Source organism: Oryzias latipes, chromosome 1 (genome assembly GCF_053564925.1).
Source record: "Oryzias latipes strain Hd-rR chromosome 1, Olatipes_Hd-rR_3.1".
Classification (NCBI taxonomy): Eukaryota; Metazoa; Chordata; class Actinopteri; order Beloniformes; family Adrianichthyidae; genus Oryzias; species Oryzias latipes.
The window spans coordinates 17735747-17753676 of record NC_136237.1 but is presented as its reverse complement, the minus strand read 5'-3'; the positions used below and the strand labels follow the sequence as shown (position 1 = coordinate 17753676).

The following is a 17930-nucleotide window of genomic DNA, read 5'->3' as shown; positions in this document are numbered from 1 at the left end:
TAAATCCTAAAAAAACATTTTTAAAATTTGAGACAGTGACCAAATGCAAAAAAGTACAAATTTCAGTTTATTCTTCGTGGTTTTTGAAGGCGTCATAATTTAAGAAAACATTTAACATGGATAATAATACACGGATTTGAATGAAAAGAGAAGCATTTCCTTTTTTTAGGTGAATAGAATGCTTGTGTATGTTGGTATGGAGCGCCTATAGTGTTTTAAAGACATGTGACTACTGCGACTTGATGCATGTGTAGCTCCTCTTGAAAGGAAAATGCCGCTGCCTTAAACAAATAACATGGGTACCAACGGAAAAGAGGAGGAGTACACACTGTTGTATGGGATTAATGGCAATGCTGTGAGGAAGGAGGGAGGGGAGATGGGATACTCCACGGAGGCTGTGGCAGAGGTGGTGGGTGGGGGAGGCTGGGGGAGACCACTGTGGCAGGGGGAGCAGAGGAGGAAAGACAGGGAGGGAGGGATGCTGGTGAAGCCACGGGTATTCATGAGAGCCGCAAGTGTTTTTTTCTTCGCGCTTTGGTGATGCACTTTAATGTCTGCAGACAGACGGAGGGAGCGGGACAGACAGAAGGTGAAGCCCAGCCCATCTTACCGTTGATCTTCAGACGATCAAGGTGAGTGTGTGTTTTTTTTCTTTTTCATTCTGGCATTTGGCAGTGGGTGTGTTTGTTTATGTGTGTTTCTGACATGAATCTCCTGCCAGTCACACACTGCATGACAGGAAAGCAGTTCTCATGTATGCATGCTTGCGTGCTTCTTTCTTTCCATACATTTACATTTGTGGGTTTTGCAACAGACCAGCAGGTTGGTAGCTGAGCTGCATGCTGATGAATTGATGCTTGTTTTTTTTAAGCTACTCTTTCTGTTATGAAGATGGGACTGGTGGCAGCCAGTTGTGCGTATGGCTTAAATTTATTCGATGTCTGTGTATATATGTCACTGTGTCACCATCTGTTTGATTTATTTTCATTATTTCACCATGCAGATCTGGTTTTTGTGCTGAGCATGTACTCTCACTAGAGGTCTGTTTATCTGTGACCCTGGTGAGAGTCACCACCATGGCTACCCGTCTATACCAGCTCAGTCGGAAACCCTCTGATATGCTGAATCTTTACCGACCAATGGAATTAGGTCAACTGAGACTGCTCAGAGTAATTATATAACATCAGGGAGCTTTGGTGGTGCAGTATCTGCTCAGGATTGGCCACGCTGAAAGTACGGCTCCTTCAAGGCCACAGCAGACCAAAACATTTTGTTTGAGCTGCCACGTTTTTACTAATTGATGAGATGAACTCATACATTGTGAATTTAGTCAAGAAACTAAAATGTAAATATTTTCTTCATGAACATTTCCCCTTTTTTCTGAGTTGCCATTCCTTTCTGAGGTAAAAAAGGGATTTTTATCTTTTTTTTACATTTCACTGTATGATCGCATATCATTCAATTGTGACACAAAAAAGGAAGAAAAAAAATTGGAAAACAGCTTTTTTCTAACATTTTCTTTTTTCTTTTTTTAGGAAAATGCAAACCAGGATGAATACAGTCAAACTGAATTGGGTCTTTAAATACTGAGGATTCCCAGATGAGGCAGCCACATGAACAAAGACTTATTAAACAGCATTTGGATCCAAGTGACCAACCAGATTGTGGAACACCTACCTGAGAAAGGAAACAAGAAGGAAGGATTTAAGGAAATCAATTTGAACTCACAAGTCTTGGGATTTTTCCATTTTGTGGAATACTGGAAAATTCTTATGCAAACAGTTCTCTCAGATGGATGGATAAATATTTTGGAGTTCCAGGAAAGATGCCCTTTCGTCGTGAACTCTGAGAGGGGCTACCCACAAGCTGCTGCCAAAGAACAACAGCACCACTTGATCTTTTCTTTTAAACGTGTACTTCCTTAACCTTTGGCTTTTAGAAAATAAAACATCAACAGCCGCAACCCAAACCTGGAGCTACAAGAGGATGCGTAAATGCCCTCTTTTACTTTCACCGCAAATGATACCTGGTTGACTCATTTCAAGATTGAGGTTTGGAAATTGAGCGGAGGAGCTGTAGCTGACTCAGCACCGATGGGGGCCCCCTGTGACCTGGTCTGACCCCAGTTTGAGCTTGCTGTGACCATTGACCTCTCCGGTCCTGGCTCTCCACCTGCTCTGCTGCCTGGGTTCTGGAACGCTCCGCCCTGAGGCCCAGAACGAGCCAATCAGTATGAAGAAGAGCCGCAGCGTGCTGTCGGTGACAGGAGAAGAGGTGAGACAGAGAGATCAACAGTAAGGAAAAATTAACCGTCTTTATAGTGGGGGCTGTGAGACTGCATGCTCGGGCTAATTTTTTGGCTGGACTGTGTGTGTATTCATGTACAATACAAAACACCCAAGCTCTAGTTGTTCTTAATTGATAGAGCTTTTGTTCAAATGGACATTTTACATCCTCCAGCCCACATTCCCACAGCCTGATTCCCTCTGTAACACTATTCTGTAAGCGAGTTCCCAAACATGCACCATGCGTAAATGAGCGGAAAGGGTGTTAAAACCACATGGTACCTAATATTCCTGCAATGATTGTGCTAAGCAGCTGCCCATACGCTCTTGGACATGCGTGTGAATGTGAGCATCTGTCCACATCTAGGTCTGGACAACATCAAACGCAGCGAGGAAGCAACACGGCGCTGTTGCTTAGCAACTGCTACCATTCCCCCCAGTGTTTTGTTGCTACGGTGCTGCAGTGCAGATCCGCCTCCATAAGCTCAGCCTGTAGAGGCCCATACTCGGAGACACTAACACGTAGCCTGACACATGCACAGTCCCACATGCACACAAACACACATTCATTATTTAGTCACCCGTTTTCTGTGGGAGTTTCTTCACTTTTAGGCACTAGAATACATCAGGACATCTCAGAATAAATGTGCCATCATACAGTAGCTGTTGTGATGACAAATACTCTTATTACTTAATCCTATTGTTTATTCTATAATATTATATTATATAATTAACAGTGTTTTAACAATATTTATTTCAATGATCTTTTTCGATGTGTATTCTTTTCTACTGTTGTGCAGGACAATGACATAAATGTAACAGATACTGTGGAGAAGGCGGAGTCATCACGCTACAGCCGATCTTACACGTCGGGGGCCACGCTGGGGGCTGAGCTGCGCAGAGGGAGAAGCAGGAGACTCTCTCCTAGTCTTCAGGTACTGGAATACAACACTAGCATCTTTTTCTACTCAGGGTTTCAGGGCATAAAGGGAAGCTGTGGGCCTCTGCAAAAGAAAGGGTTTTCTTTCAGATGTTTGAAACCTGTCACTTAGACATACAGCATTCATGGTGATCTGAAAGGCCAAGTTAGGCATGCTCTGAGCAAGTTATTCGATGATTTTTTTTTTTTTTCAAAGTCAAAGTCAGCTTCATTGTCAAGTATGCTGCATCCATAAGACATACAGCACAGATGAAATTGCTTTCCTCTCACCCCACAGTGCAAGCAGCATATAAAATAATAAATAAACGACTTAAAAATAGATAAAAAGACAGTAATAGTAGGAGGATAAAAAGACAGTAATAGTAGGAGGTAATAATAGTAATAATTTCTTCAACAAAAAAATTTAATGATAACATTTAGCATTAATAAGAGGAGGAAATTTACCGGTACATTTTCATTTTGATGCACTCAAAAATGCTTTTCTTCACAAACATTTTCCTTCATTATGTACTCACAATTTACAATAGGTTTAGGTTAGAATATAACATCTAAAATCTGCCAGTTCTTAGTTTTAGCATTATTCTCGACTTAATTTACTTAATTTTACTTAGGTTGCACAAAATTAATTGAATTTGCCAACATATACCTATTTTAGTTGCATCAAAGGCAACCTTATCTAAATGAAAAAATGGATAAAGTTACCCTTTAGCGTAATTATGGAAACAACTTAATTCAAAATAAAATTGTTCCTGAATTATAATTACTACTGTTGATAGTGGAGCTTTCATGTAAAACATCTGATGTGTCATATATATATATATATATATATATATATATATATATATATATATATATATATATATATATATATATATATATATATATATATATATATATATATATATATTTTTTTTTCTTTCTTTTTCATAAAACTAGATGGTAAGCAACATATGTCTTCAAATAATATGTGGTCAACCATTCCAAGAAACAAGAATAAAGAATGATTTGTAAAAAAACATCTTGTGGGTCGAAAAATTAGAACACCCATCATGAAAACAACAGCAGTCAAAACAATCAGTGTTTCCCAATAAAAGGTATCTGTCTATTTCTTCGACAATTTCATTTTTCCTTCTTTCGACCACTTCAAATAAATTAAAATTGTTCTCGTGAACCTCACATGATTAAGCAATAGGAGGTATTTATGACTTTCGAGAGCTTTTTATATACCTCCTTTTGCTTAATCATAGTTTTTGTCTTGCTTCAAACTATGTGTGACCTGGTGAAAAAGTTTGTAATAGTAATAAGTAATTTTTCTTATTTAAATGAGTAAAAAACATGATCTAAAACAGGGGTGGGCAATTCCAGGCCTCGAGGGCCGGTGTGTCTGCATGATTTCCAGATACTCTTGCCCTACTCATGGCTGATTACCTGGTTCAGGTGTGTCCAGCCAATAATCTTGCCCTACTCATGGCTGATTACCTGGTTCAGGTGTGTCCAGCCAATCAGAACATGCCAGAGCAGGGTATGCTGGAAAACATGCAGGACTGCGGCCCTCAGTGCCCACCTCTGATCTAAAACATGGTTTTATCTGTTCAGCACACCCTCCCATTCTTTTTTTTTAAAGGAAATATTAGGTGAAATTAGGTCATTTCCATTAAGGTTTTAAAATTTTCGACCTACAAGAACACCAGACCCATTTTTCTAAAAAACAAAACCAAAAAAAAACAAAAATGAAGTGGAATATTACACTGACCAAGTGGACCAAAGAACACTTTTCTGATGTTTTATTTTTTGTTACAATACCATCACATGGGCTAAAATTCTAAAGGCCCTTTGATGCTCAAGGAATTACTTGAATGATGATGAGAAAAAAATCCCAGTTCTAGTTTTCTCATTCACATCAAAATACATCAAAAGAATGCCAAGAGTGTGCAAAGCAGTAATCAAAGCAAAATGTGGCTACTTTGAAGAACCTTTATGACATATTTTCAGTTGTTTCACACTTTTTTGTTGTATATAATTCCACATGTGTTAATTCATAGTTTTGATGCCTTCAGTATGAATCTATAATTTTCATAGTCATGAAAATAAAGAAAACTCTTTAAATGAGAAGGTGTGTCCAAACTTTTGGTCGGTACTTTTTTTCTTCTTTCTTTTTCTAGATATTTTGCATGCGTTGAAATTGTGATACAACAGACATTTGTACATTTAAAAAGACAGGAGTGAGCTTTTTCTGAAAAAAATAGTCAATTTAACAGAATTTTTGAGTAGTGAATATTGTTTTCAATATGTTGTCATTTTATTGTGTTTTCTTTTGAATCTGTACAGTGTCCTTGGGTGTTCTGAAAGGCGCTTTTTAAAATAAAATGTATTATTAATTATTTTTTAATTAGTTTCCAGTTTTTCCCTAAAATAAAAGTGAACGGATGTAATCAAGTACGTATAAAGGTAGAAAAGCGTCAGCTTTTTTTTATGTTAAAATGTATCTTGTTTCTTCAGGTACCCTGCTGGCTCCGCCCACGAGATCGAACTCGTTCTCCAGACGTCCTGAGCAATACATCCCGTCCCACAACTCTCCCCCTACGAATTCCACCACGCATCTCCATCACACAAGCAGATGCTGACAGGTCTGCACACACTTATTTATTCTTCTCAAACCACTGACTTTGCAGTTGTTGCCTTACAAGAGATTTTTTTCTCCCCTTCTTTTAGTTACGAAGCAGAAAATGGCGTCTCCTCAGGTCACACCCCTCTGGGTTCCCAAAGCCCAAGCCTCACGTTGCACTCCTCCTTCACTCAGGGTCAGAGAAGAGAGTCGTTCCTGTACCGATCTGACTCAGACTATGACATGTCACCAAAGACAGTCTCTCGTAATTCTTCCCTTGCCAGTGAAGGGTAAGACTCAGATAGAGCTGCACATATTATTTACAGAAACCTGCTCTCATTTTTGCAACTCTGATCTTCTGTCATTAGGCACACAGCAGAGGACTTCATTGTCACACCTTTTGCTCAAGTGAGAGACAATAATTCACTTTATCTTATTCATACAGTATATGTTTTATGTTGCTTTTATTTCTCTGAAGCAGTTATATATTCACTGCCTTGCTTTCACCACTGTAACATTTAAACGTTGTGTAACTGTTCTTTTTCAATAGGACACTTAATGAAATGACTTGAGTTCATTCACTTCTTGGCTGGCTAGACACCTTTGTCTAGTTTCCTGTTAAGCATTTTCATTTGTTTATCACGTGGACATGTAGGTACTGGCCAGTCTGCGATCAGTACGGAGCAACTTCACCATTCTCGCCAACGTCACCACACCAACGATCAAGTCAGTGGCAACCAATTGTTATTGAATGTCACAGAATTCAAATCTCATTAACTCAACAGTATGTTAATGAATAATGCAAAACAAATTCTGCCAAAGTGCATTGGCATTTGACGAATGTTGCTTCTGCTCAACAACAACTGAAGACACATTTGTGTCAACACTGACATTAGTGGAAAACTGACCATTAATGCACCTAGGCCAGACTTCCAGCATAATTAGTCCATTCATTATTCTTCCCCTTAAATTTTGTCACACAGTACATGGATAAAGGCTCACTTAAAAATTATGAAGTTTAGATGTTTAGCATGGAAATAAAAAAAATGAACTTTTTGTGCCGTCATTTTTGAGCTTCTTTTTAAATATAAAGAATTTATTTTACTTCTATGTCTTTTATATGTAAAACATCTTTTTGACTAAATAAGTTTTAGCAGCAAATAACTATGTAAAAAGCTAAAACAAAAACTAAAATAACAGCTCCTCAAGCAGCACCCGATTTAGAAACAACAAGCGTAAATCTTTCTTTTTCCAGATTTAATTTGAAATTTGGCCCAAATCTTTTGTCTTAAATGACTAACTATTTCGTTTTCAGGAGATCTCCACTTGGTGGAATGTGCGTCAGTCCCAGGCCAACACTGTCAGACCAGCAGTACCATCAGCTGGCACTGGACACTCTGGAAGAGCTGGACTGGTGCTTGGACCAGCTGGAAACCATTCAGACTCATCGCTCAGTCAGTGAAATGGCCTCCACCAAGGTATTAAAGAAGGTTTCATTCAGCAAACAGATAACTGATTATAATCATCATTCTTGATCTGATTTCAAAAAACCAATTCTCAGTTACAATACCGCAACTTTGCTGGATTTTTCCTCACAGTTTAAGAGGATGCTGAACAGAGAACTGTCTCATCTGTCTGAGATGAGCCGCTCGGGGAACCAGGTGTCTGAGTACATCTCCAGCACCTTTATGGGTGAGTGAAAATACAAATCGATTCCTGTCAACATCACACGTACGACCTTTGATAAAAAATAAAGCTGCAACACCTGCGTGTTTGTTCCTCCATCTGTAGACAAGCAGAACGAGGTGGAAATCCCTTCTCCAACCCTCAAAGAAAAATCTATGAGTCACATCAGTGGAGTAAGGAAACTGTCTCACAGCTCCAGCCTCTCCAGCGCTTCAATGCCTCGCTTTGGCGTCAACACAGACCACGAGGACGAGCTTGCAAAGGTGCTATTTTGTGTCTGGGTCACCCTGACTCTGTGTGATTCTAACTGAGGGGGAAAATCTCACTCAAACTAGTCAGTCAAGCTTTCATCTTTTTGGATAACCTCCATAGAAACACATTTTTATCCCAATTATTGTTGTTTTTTTCATCTTGAAATATTGTTTTACTTGTATAGAAAAAGTCTTTTTTAGAGACTTTAACCAGTGATAATACCCAAACAGGCTAAAATTTGCTGAGTGGCTTTAGTGACCCTTCTCATGATTGCTTAAAATGCAGGACAGCCTCACAGAATCACATACTATCAGTATTCAAAGTGGAAGCTGATTTATCTCTCAGAAATAAATTTTGCATTTTCATTTTTTTTGCCATGACTTGAGTTTTTGGCTGCTTAATGACCCAGTGGTTCACCAACTTATTGTCGTCATTAACATATGAAAAACTATTTAATTATTTTAATTTTATGTCACACCAGTCAAGGTCAGTGAGGTTGCAAGTCAGGTAGGTACTTACTATGAGTTGGGCGGGTCATTCCACCAATGTGAGGTCACAGAACGGTGATCTTTTGCTGAGCACCGCAGGGACCACCCACTCCTTTTTATCGGTAGAATGCAGTGAGCAGGAGGGGTACAGACCTGGATGAGTAAGTTTAGATGAAAGGTGTTCAGTTGACTTCTCTGAAAGAGGAATGTCAAATGTGTTCATCATTTAAGACAACCTTCAGAAGTTGATTTGTTCACGCTGTTAGAATTACATTGCACTAAAACCAAGAGTTGACAATCATCTGCACAAGGAAAAAGTTTTGTTTAATAGTGCAACAATTTTTGGGATGATGCAAAAAAAAAAGTGATTGTCGAGAATGACAAGAGTTTGTAAGTTTGGGCAAATGGTTCAGTAAGATAAACCACCTATTTTAAATGACCTAAGTATAAAAGTATTGGTCGTAAAACTTTAAACTTTAATCCTGGATAGTGTGGCTACATCTTCATGAAGTAAAACTGAGTTTTAGGTCAACATCTTAGGTCACATCAAAGCATAATTTCAAACTTTTTTGTGTATATAATACACCGTGGATGGTGTTCTCAGTTGTGGTGTAGAATATTCAGTTCTGCCAATCTCTCTGTATTAAAATATGATGTATTGTATATGTTGACAATGAAGGTACCTTCATTAAGGCTCACAGTACTTAAAAGTCATTCAACCATTCCAAAACAAATGTATGCACCGCAGGCAGGGGTCAGCACGTGATGCCCTAAACTGGACCGCGATCTGGGGCAGGAAAAGCAGGGTAATTAGCTATGGATGTGTGTCCTGGTCATTTACTATACATTAGAACTGGACTGAGAGCCCCCCTCCCCCTTTGTGTTTCAAACAGGAAGTCCCCACTGGCACCTAGAAGCCAAAATCCCTATTGAGAAATAAACAGCTGTTACTCAGTTATTCTGTTTGTAGAAACAAACAGAATAACTTTGCTACTGTACCTTCTTGCTTTGCTACCTTTGTTTTTGCCAATATTTTATCATAAATGTTTTTGGTGTAAGCTAAATCCAATTTTAACCCTTGTGCTTTCCTATTGGGTCAAGATGACCACTGACATGTTCTCCCTACCATGACAAAGGTGGATAAAGGTGGAGAGGATTTCATGTAATCCATGGAAACCAATGAAGATCACAAATCATTGAAGAAAAAAGTTCAGCGCACTGTCTAGTGGGTCTAGATGACCTCACTCCCAATGTCAAAGTGCCTAGGATAGCACAAGGTTTAAACTGACCAATCAGATGCCTCAATAAAGGCTGCTGGCCCCACATCGAACATTTAGAACGTTTGCCTAACAAGCTCACCCAAGCCAACTTTCAATTAGGTAGGGGTGTGAATGTCCAACTAGCTGATTAGTAATGCTGACCTGATTGGTGAGAGTGGTTGCAAAAAAAATGTAGGCTCAGACCAATTCTAACCCAATGGCTACTTAAAGACATCATCTGGCTCCAACATTGCAGCTGCGTGAAAAAAATGCAGACTGAATTGACTTAATTTGATATGGGTGACGTCACACTCAGTTCTCATACACAGTCAGTGGTACAGCATTGATTGGTTTGGTAGGATTAATTTTTGAAAATTGCTTTGGACAGTCAATAATTGTTAATGGATAGACAGAAAACTGAAGTAAATGCAGACCCACACACAGACAAACACACAACAATGAAATTATCCGCTCCTTTTCTGAAATATAGAAAACTTGTTTTACTGGTTCTCCGTTTTTGACTTAGTGATTTTAAAACTGTCATTGTTACTTAGCATATCAATTATTTGGTACTTAAGACCCTTTTAGCTTGTATGATATTGATAAGCACTTTTGTAACTTTTGAGTTGACATAGGGCTGCACGATATGAGGAAAACTCGCGATTTGTGATTTTAGTGATAAATATTGCGATGAAGATATAAAACAACAAAACACATAATTTCTATTTCAATGCAACACTTTAATGTAAATAAGAGTCCACATAACTTAAATTATGCTCAAAATGACCCTTGTCTACATGGGAGGCAAGCATCTAACATAAAAGGGCTCCATCCGATAGGTCAACAATGTGAAGGCGTCGATCTAATTGGTCAAATGCATAAAAGGATTTATTCGATTCGTTAAACAATTTAAGTTACCATAAGATTGTTTTAGCACATTTAAGGTAACCATTTTTTGCAAATTTTCGCCATATTTTGCGATGTGCATATTGCACAGCTTGATAACGATAAATTTGGGATTTGTCTGCAGGCCTAGGTTGACATCTTTTCACTATCTTACCTAAAAGTTTTATGCTGTACATTTCTGCTGTTTAACTAGGAGCTGGAGGATCTGGACAAGTGGAGCTTTAACGTATTCAAAGTAGCAGAGTATTCCAACAACAGACCTCTCAGTTGCATTATGTACGCCATCTTCCAGGTAAAACCGGGCTGAACGTGTAGGACCCCTCTCATCTGAACATGTTGATCTTGTGTACGTGATGTTCTCTCATTTCGGAAGCTCAGCCTGTTCTCTTCCCTCCTCAGGAGCGTGAGTTGTTGAAGACGTTTCGTATCCCAGTCGACACTTTTGTCACGTATGTCATGACCCTGGAGGACCATTACCATGGAAACGTAGCGTACCACAACAGTCTCCATGCTGCAGATGTCACCCAATCAACACATGTTCTCCTCTCCACACCTGCTCTGAATGTATGTTCACATACACACTCACAGACAGATAATGATGCAGGCCATATGGTCAGCTCTGTGACTTCCACTCAAAGCACATTTGATTAGAAGATGCCTGATGTCTCCTTTTCTTAGGTTGGAAGCCTTAAAGCTACAACATGTATTCAAGAAACGTAAACCTGTTTTCATTACATTTTTTAAAAAATATATCCAAGTAGACATTTAATTTACTTAAAAAAGATTTTCCTGATTACATATTGTGGTCACCAGGTCCAGTTAAATTTATTATTTTGTATCTTATTTAAATCACAAGATCTGATCAAGTTTCACAAATGTTTAAAGTAACCAAATAGTAAAATGAAAAGTGATTTGTTTTTGCTAAATGTTGCTTTCTAACATACTTTCTGGTAAAACGGACAAAAATTGGGTCTCAAATACACAAAAAGCTTCATAAAAATGCTATAAGTTCATTGTAATTAATCGTCTCCAGTCCAGTGTCTCATCCCAGACAAATTGCATGAAGCAAAACCTAAAAAATGGATTTATGTCTTTAAAACATGTCAAACAATTTAGCAAAAAAGCCATAATTGTCTCGATTATCATCTGCAACCTGGTCCTGGATGAGTGGAAGAACATGGATGGATGGATTGATATCATTAAACTACACACTTTTCAGTGAAGCACAGACTGGAGGTCTTGTTTACTCAGTTCTTGTGGGCTGTTCTTAGTCTGCGTTGGTCAGTATCCGTCTAAAATGGTTTAGGCAGGGACAGTAGTGAACTGACTCCAGTTTCATCCCTGTAAAAATTCTATGATGCATGTTTTCACTGAAATTTGGTCTGTGTCTCCTTCCATGAGATAATGTAGTGCATCTCCGTCTGCTTAATACTACAATTCTATCTATGAATAATATAACTTATTGCAGTTTGCAGTGTGTGCTAAAGCCATTATGATCCCTGATTACCACAAAAAGCAACACCAATGGTTGCTTGAGCAACACAGCTAGATAAAAAGTGGTTTAATAACTCAAATACTCTTATACATGACACAGCCGACTGGGTTCATCTTAACTGGGATACCAGTTCCCAGGAGGAATAGTGAAAAGAAGGCAAGCTGACAGAGGCAGTGTGATGGTTTGGGCAGTGTTCTTCTGTGATCCTCTTTGATCTTTTACAGCCCTTTTCGGGCAGCTTTCCCTCTTGGCTGTGGCCTCTGTCAGAATGATAAAGTTCTGTACTCCCTTTAAAACACTTCAGGAAGGATTTAGGTAGTAAAGAAAAATGTAAGGAGTAGCTTTGGTCATTTTTCTAGACCTCAATGCAATCAAGCGAGTTCGAGAGGAGTTGGACAAACAAATTCATTGACGCCCCACCTTTAAGCAGACAGACGTCTAATGATCAGGTGGAAAAACACAAAAGAGTGTCTTGTTATAAACATTAATATTAACACATTTTAGTTTAAAAGCTTTCAAGATCAAGTATATTAAAGTAATACAAGCAATAATACTAACAGATGTACATTTGTCACTTAACTTCTTCACCAGTTGTCTCCTGTTGATCTTTTCAGGCGGCCTTCACTGATCTTGAGATCCTTGCGGCTCTGTTTGCTGCAGCCATCCACGATGTAGACCACCCTGGAGTCTCCAACCAGTTCCTCATCAACACCAGTGAGTGTGCACAGATGAATGTATGGTCTGTTACATGCCTTATCATTTCCTGTGCTCACACCTTTGACTCTGTGTTCAGACTCAGAGCTGGCCTTGATGTACAACGATGAGTCGGTTCTGGAGAACCATCATCTTGCTGTGGGTTTCAAGTTGTTGCATCAGGAGAACTGTGACATTTTCCAGAACCTCACCAAGCGCCAGCGTCAGAGCCTTCGCAAGCTGGTCATTGAAATGGTCAGGACCTTAATGTTTCTAATTTTTATTTTGTTTGAATCACTACCAACACACAACCAACATGTATGACCTGAATACAAAAGGCAGAACAATGTTTAGAACTATGCTTCAAAGTAGTTACTCTTAAATTTGAACTATAATTCTAACTGAATCCACTTTTAAATACAACTTTTCACCTAGCTCAACATTTGAAGTTACAGATTACCAGATAAATCTGAACTGTTGTAGAGTGCTCAACCCTTGTGCTATCCTAGGCACTTTGACATTGGGAGTTGGGTCATCTAGACCCCACAAGACAGTGCGCTGAACTTTTTTCTTCAATCATTTGTGATCTTCATTGGTTTCCATGGATTACATGAAATCTTCTCTGACTTTATCCACCTTTGTCATGGTAGGGAGAACTCGTCAATGGCCATCTTGACCCCATTGGATAGCACAAAGGTTTCAGGAAAACGTATCACAGTTCAAAAACAACAAATGTTCATTTTGTTTCATTCTGACTTTGCCATCCTAAATCCGTTGTTTTGCAGTAAAACTGCTAACAGTCTCCTTCCAAAGAAAGTCCCTATATCAAAATCCACATACATTTCGTAATATATGTACAAAGTCACTTGTCACCATACACAAAGTCTCTGTGAGAGGTCTTGTTTGTTAAAAAAAGACTTGCTGATTTTGTTTTTGACCTTTTCGGTCCTGTCATTGTTGATTTTCAGACAAACTGTGGAGACGCATTCTAGCCCGAGACTGAGTCTAAAAGAGTTAGAAGAAAAAGAAAGAATGGTAAAGTGTGTGTCTGCCTGCCTGCAGGTATTAGCCACAGACATGTCCAAACACATGACTCTACTGGCTGACCTAAAGACCATGGTGGAGACCAAGAAGGTGACAAGCTCTGGTGTTTTGCTGCTGGATCACTATACTGAAAGAATACAGGTAATATTCCATGACTTGTCAAGTCCTCAGAAGTTACTATTTTCATCTCTTCTAAGAAGAGCCGAGCCTAAGAAAATGTTGTGTTTTTTTCAAGCTTCTAAAAAACATGGTGCACTGTGCAGACCTGAGCAACCCCACCAAGCCTTTACCATTGTACAGACAGTGGACAGAGAGGATCATGGAGGAGTTCTTTCGACAAGGGGACAAAGAGCGAGAAAGAGGGATGGAGATCAGTGCCATGTGTGACAAACACACAGCATCTGTTGAGAAAAGTCAGGTAATCTTCTACATCTTTATGGGTCACCATACCCAGGCTAAGGATGCACCTTAAAGCTGCTGGTGAGTCAAGTGTAAGCAGGTCTTGCTGCTGGGAAAGAAATTATAGCTTCAGCAAAGTCGAAAGTCGGGGTTCAGTTTGGCTTGCCTATAAATTATTGCTGAGTCATGATACAATTGTAGTTCACTGCACTAATTATAGATTTTAATTACAGACAGAACAAAGCAAAACAAAACAGACTTACTCTATTGTTATGTTTTGTCTTTAGCTGGGTTGTCATTGGGGGTTAAAAACTCCTCAGAATTTGTTTTGAACTTGAAATAACTTTAAACCAGCTTTGCACGCATTTTATATTATAATTTCAACAGTTTCAAGAGTTACATATAACTGTCGAAACATTTTGAACATTTTTGGATTTAAAAAACTGTGTGGTTTGTAAATGTAAACATAAAGCCTCTCGTGAGAATTATTAAAGTTTTGTTTGTGATCAGTAACAATTTAGTTTCATGGGTGGCCACTTATTCCCTTCTCTGCTTCTGTGCCGGTCCCAAGCCTGGATAAATTGAAAGGGTTGCGTCAGGAAGGGCATCCGGCGTAAAACATTGCCATTTCACCATGCAGCTCATCCTCGGAAGTGAGGTTGTTTTGCTGTGGCGACCCCTGATGGGAAAAGCTGAAAGAGTATGATGGGTGGCCACTTGCTCACTGAGTTGTCTCACATTTTCTGCAACAGATTACTCCAAAAATATTAATGACACCTGTGACTATTTAACTCTCTTAGACAAGTCTTCAAATTTTGAACTTCACAACAAAAAAAGGAATGTTGAATTCCCAAATGCTGAAGTGCTTGTAATAAAACTACAAACATAGTAGTGTGTACATTTAGGCCGCATAGTCGTCTAGTGGTTAGCACGCTCTCGACTCACAGCGAGTTGGTCCTCGCTCCATTATGTTTGGAGTTTGCGTGTTCTCCTCATACATGTGTGGGTTTTCTCCGGTCACTCCACCTTCCTCCCACAGTCCAAAAAGATGCTTCAAAGGCTTTTATTGGTGAATCTAAATTGCCTCATAAGTGTGAATGTGTGTGTGTCTGTGTGGTTGTGTGGATGCTTTGCGATGGACTGATGAACAAACCCATTGTTTTTTTACAAACCCAGAGGGCTACAGTGAAGAGGTAAAAGCACCACGTTGCAGACCCCTGATCTAGAGCGAACCCCTGCCTTTCCCTGACAGTTGCTGGATAGGCTTTAGCAACTAATTACAAGGACAAAAGCAGGTTTAGAAAATGGATTGATGGATGTTTGCATTTGAATAATTCCCATGTTATGCTGTCTTTTTAGGTGGGCTTCATTGACTACATTGTCCACCCGCTCTGGGAGACGTGGGCTGACTTGGTGCATCCAGACGCCCAGGAGTTGCTGGACACCCTTGAAGAAAACAGAGAATGGTATCTGACCACCATGCCCCAGTCTCCATCACCTCCACCTGACAGACACTTGCAGCACGACCGCTTCCAGTTTGAAATCACCCTTGAGGATCTGGAACATAACAACTACAACCATGTACAACACTTGAGCAGCAACACTGGGAGGAGCGGCAGGAACAACTGGAAAGCCATATGCAATGATGGCAGCACAGATGAAATACAGGAGAGCCACGCAGGAGTGAACGGGCAGGAGCAGAACCATTTTAAAAGGGAGGAGAATGATGGGGAGAGCCACAACAATGAACAGAACGGAGCTCAGGAAGAAAAAGAGGAGGAGACTGCAGAAAAGGAGGAAGCAGAAACAAATGATGAGCAAGTAGAAGGAGTAGAAGAAACAGAGAAGGAAGAAGAGGTACATAATGGAGAAGAACAGGAGGAGACTAACAAAGAAGAGGTTCAGGAGAAAGAAATAACAGGGGAAGAGGTCAATGAGGAAGAGGAAAATGATGCATTAAAGGCTGATAAAGTAGCAGAGAATGGGCTGGAAGAAGACGCCATTGAAGAAATGAACATGGAAACAGAAGAAGAAAACAAAGAGGAAGAAGAAAAGGAAATCAAGGAGACTGAAGTGGTAGAGGAAACAGAAGTGACTGCTGACAAATGTGAGGAAGAGAGAGAAGAGGAGAGTGGTGGGGTGGAGAAAACTATTGAGGTGGGGACAGAAATGGAGGGTGAGGAGGAGGAAGGAACACAGGAGACTGCTAACGAAAATGAGGATGCAGAAGAAGAGGAAAAAGAGGAAGAGCAGATAAACATGGAAGATGAAGGTGAGGAGCAAGGAAAAGAAGAGAATGAGGAGGTTGAAGAAGCTTCCCAGGAGATTGAGGAGGATTAGGTTAAAAGATGTATGAATTTATTGATAAAAAAATGTCATAATTTTAAAAGTTGAGAAGAGACGAAGAGAGCCAGTGATGCTTTGATAAGCTGAAGTCAGGCTACAGAAAAGGATGAAGAGCTGGAGACGCCCTTCTTTCCAAGTAATGTGCTCTGACAACTTGATCATGTGATGCTCCTATATAAAGGCTAGTTCTGATGGCGAAAAAATATCAAAGAGTGATATTTAAGACAAACATGACAGCACTGCAGAGGTGAGAACCTTTCCAATTCTTTCTGGACAACTTGATTGCTCCAGCTGGTGACGGCAGAGACTGGAGTCAGGTTCAGCTGGTGTCTGTGCATCAATCACTGCCATAGGGGACAACCTGGGGCAAAAAAGAGCAGGGGATCAGGTTTAATCAACCTTTTGTAGCTCCTGGGATAAAAAAAAAGAAGTGCTAAACTACATACATGCAAATAAGTGTGTGCCTGTTCTCCACCTCCTGTAGACCATCGCCCGTCATCTCAGTTTCCGTCTACGTCTTATTAAAGAGGAAATAACAGACACGGTTTCAGCCAACTGAGCAGAGTAAAAAAACAAACACCTCTGGAAGGCATTCTCTGTTGTTGTATATGTATTGCAAGACCTCTCCACTCGTTAAAGGACAGCTTGACCTCGTCATGCAGCAACGCAAAAGTGTTTATCCCTTTTGTGACTTTGTCACTGGAATCGTGCCAAACTGCCCCACAACCAGCACTGAGCAATTCCGCCTCCGGACAGAGGAGGGGGCTACTCTTCATGAAGCAATGAAAATGTGGAACCTGGTCAACGGGTGTGATGGTCTTCCACTTTTAATTTTCTTTTTATTTGTTTATTTTTAATTTTGTAAAAGTTGTTTTTGGCACTTTATCTAACACCCCTGTTACATATTTGTACATAGTAAACATGTATTTTATTCTGCTGATGTCACACAATGAATATAAAATAAAATTCACTATTAGGTTTTTCTTTTTTTGAGCGCAGATTCAAAACCATCATGATCAATAATGAATTATGTAAAATGTTGTGGAAGAATCCATTTTAAGCTCCTTAAAATGTCCAACTTTTCTGGTGCAGACAAAAAAAAGAAAAAGAAAAAAAAGACCAAATGAGACCTGCAGAGTTCAGTTTAACCTTTTTTTCTGCTGAGGAAGTTTCCTCCCTGATATGTGAAGATAGCCACAACAAGAGAGTGCAGATGCATTGGAAGTTTGTAAGGGAAACTGTTCTATCTTTAGTGAAGGAAGTAGTTTATGCTATTCAAAGTAGTGATGGATTACTTTTAACCTGCAAGCTGTTCTCTAAACCTTTTTTCATTTCCTTTAATCCTTCAGGCTGAAACCTTTCGACTCTTGTACACTTATGGAAAGATATTTCAGATGTATCCCCTTTCCTAACTGATGGCAGCATGGCATGTGCGTGATCCGTATGAGCTGCCACACGTCCAACAAACACTTTCATGGCTAACAAGAGGATATGCAGATCCTTTGTTTGATAATGTTTGCACCAGAGTGACA

General features: G+C 39.6%; 1 protein-coding gene across 2 annotated transcripts; it reads left to right on the top strand.

Moving 5' to 3' along the window:
* The first annotated feature begins 435 nt into the window (after nt 1–435).
* Nucleotides 436–17386, top strand: LOC101156228 (3',5'-cyclic-AMP phosphodiesterase 4C). 2 transcript variants are annotated; one of them, XM_011477966.4, is made up of 17 exons: nt 436–632; nt 1536–2274; nt 3086–3220; nt 5725–5852; nt 5938–6120; nt 6199–6238; nt 6486–6556; nt 7146–7308; nt 7429–7522; nt 7622–7779; nt 10615–10713; nt 10821–10985; nt 12531–12630; nt 12710–12864; nt 13672–13794; nt 13889–14071; nt 15412–17386. In XM_011477966.4, the coding sequence occupies exons 2-17, from the start codon at nt 2233–2235 to the stop codon at nt 16390–16392; spliced, it is 2820 nt and encodes a 939-aa protein (XP_011476268.1). In that variant the 5' UTR covers nt 436–632; nt 1536–2232; the 3' UTR covers nt 16393–17386. The 2 variants fall into 2 exon arrangements, with proteins under 2 accessions (XP_011476268.1, XP_020560229.1); XM_020704570.3 differs by lacking the exon at nt 436–632 and adding an exon at nt 644–822.
* The last annotated feature ends 544 nt before the right edge of the window (nt 17387–17930 follow it).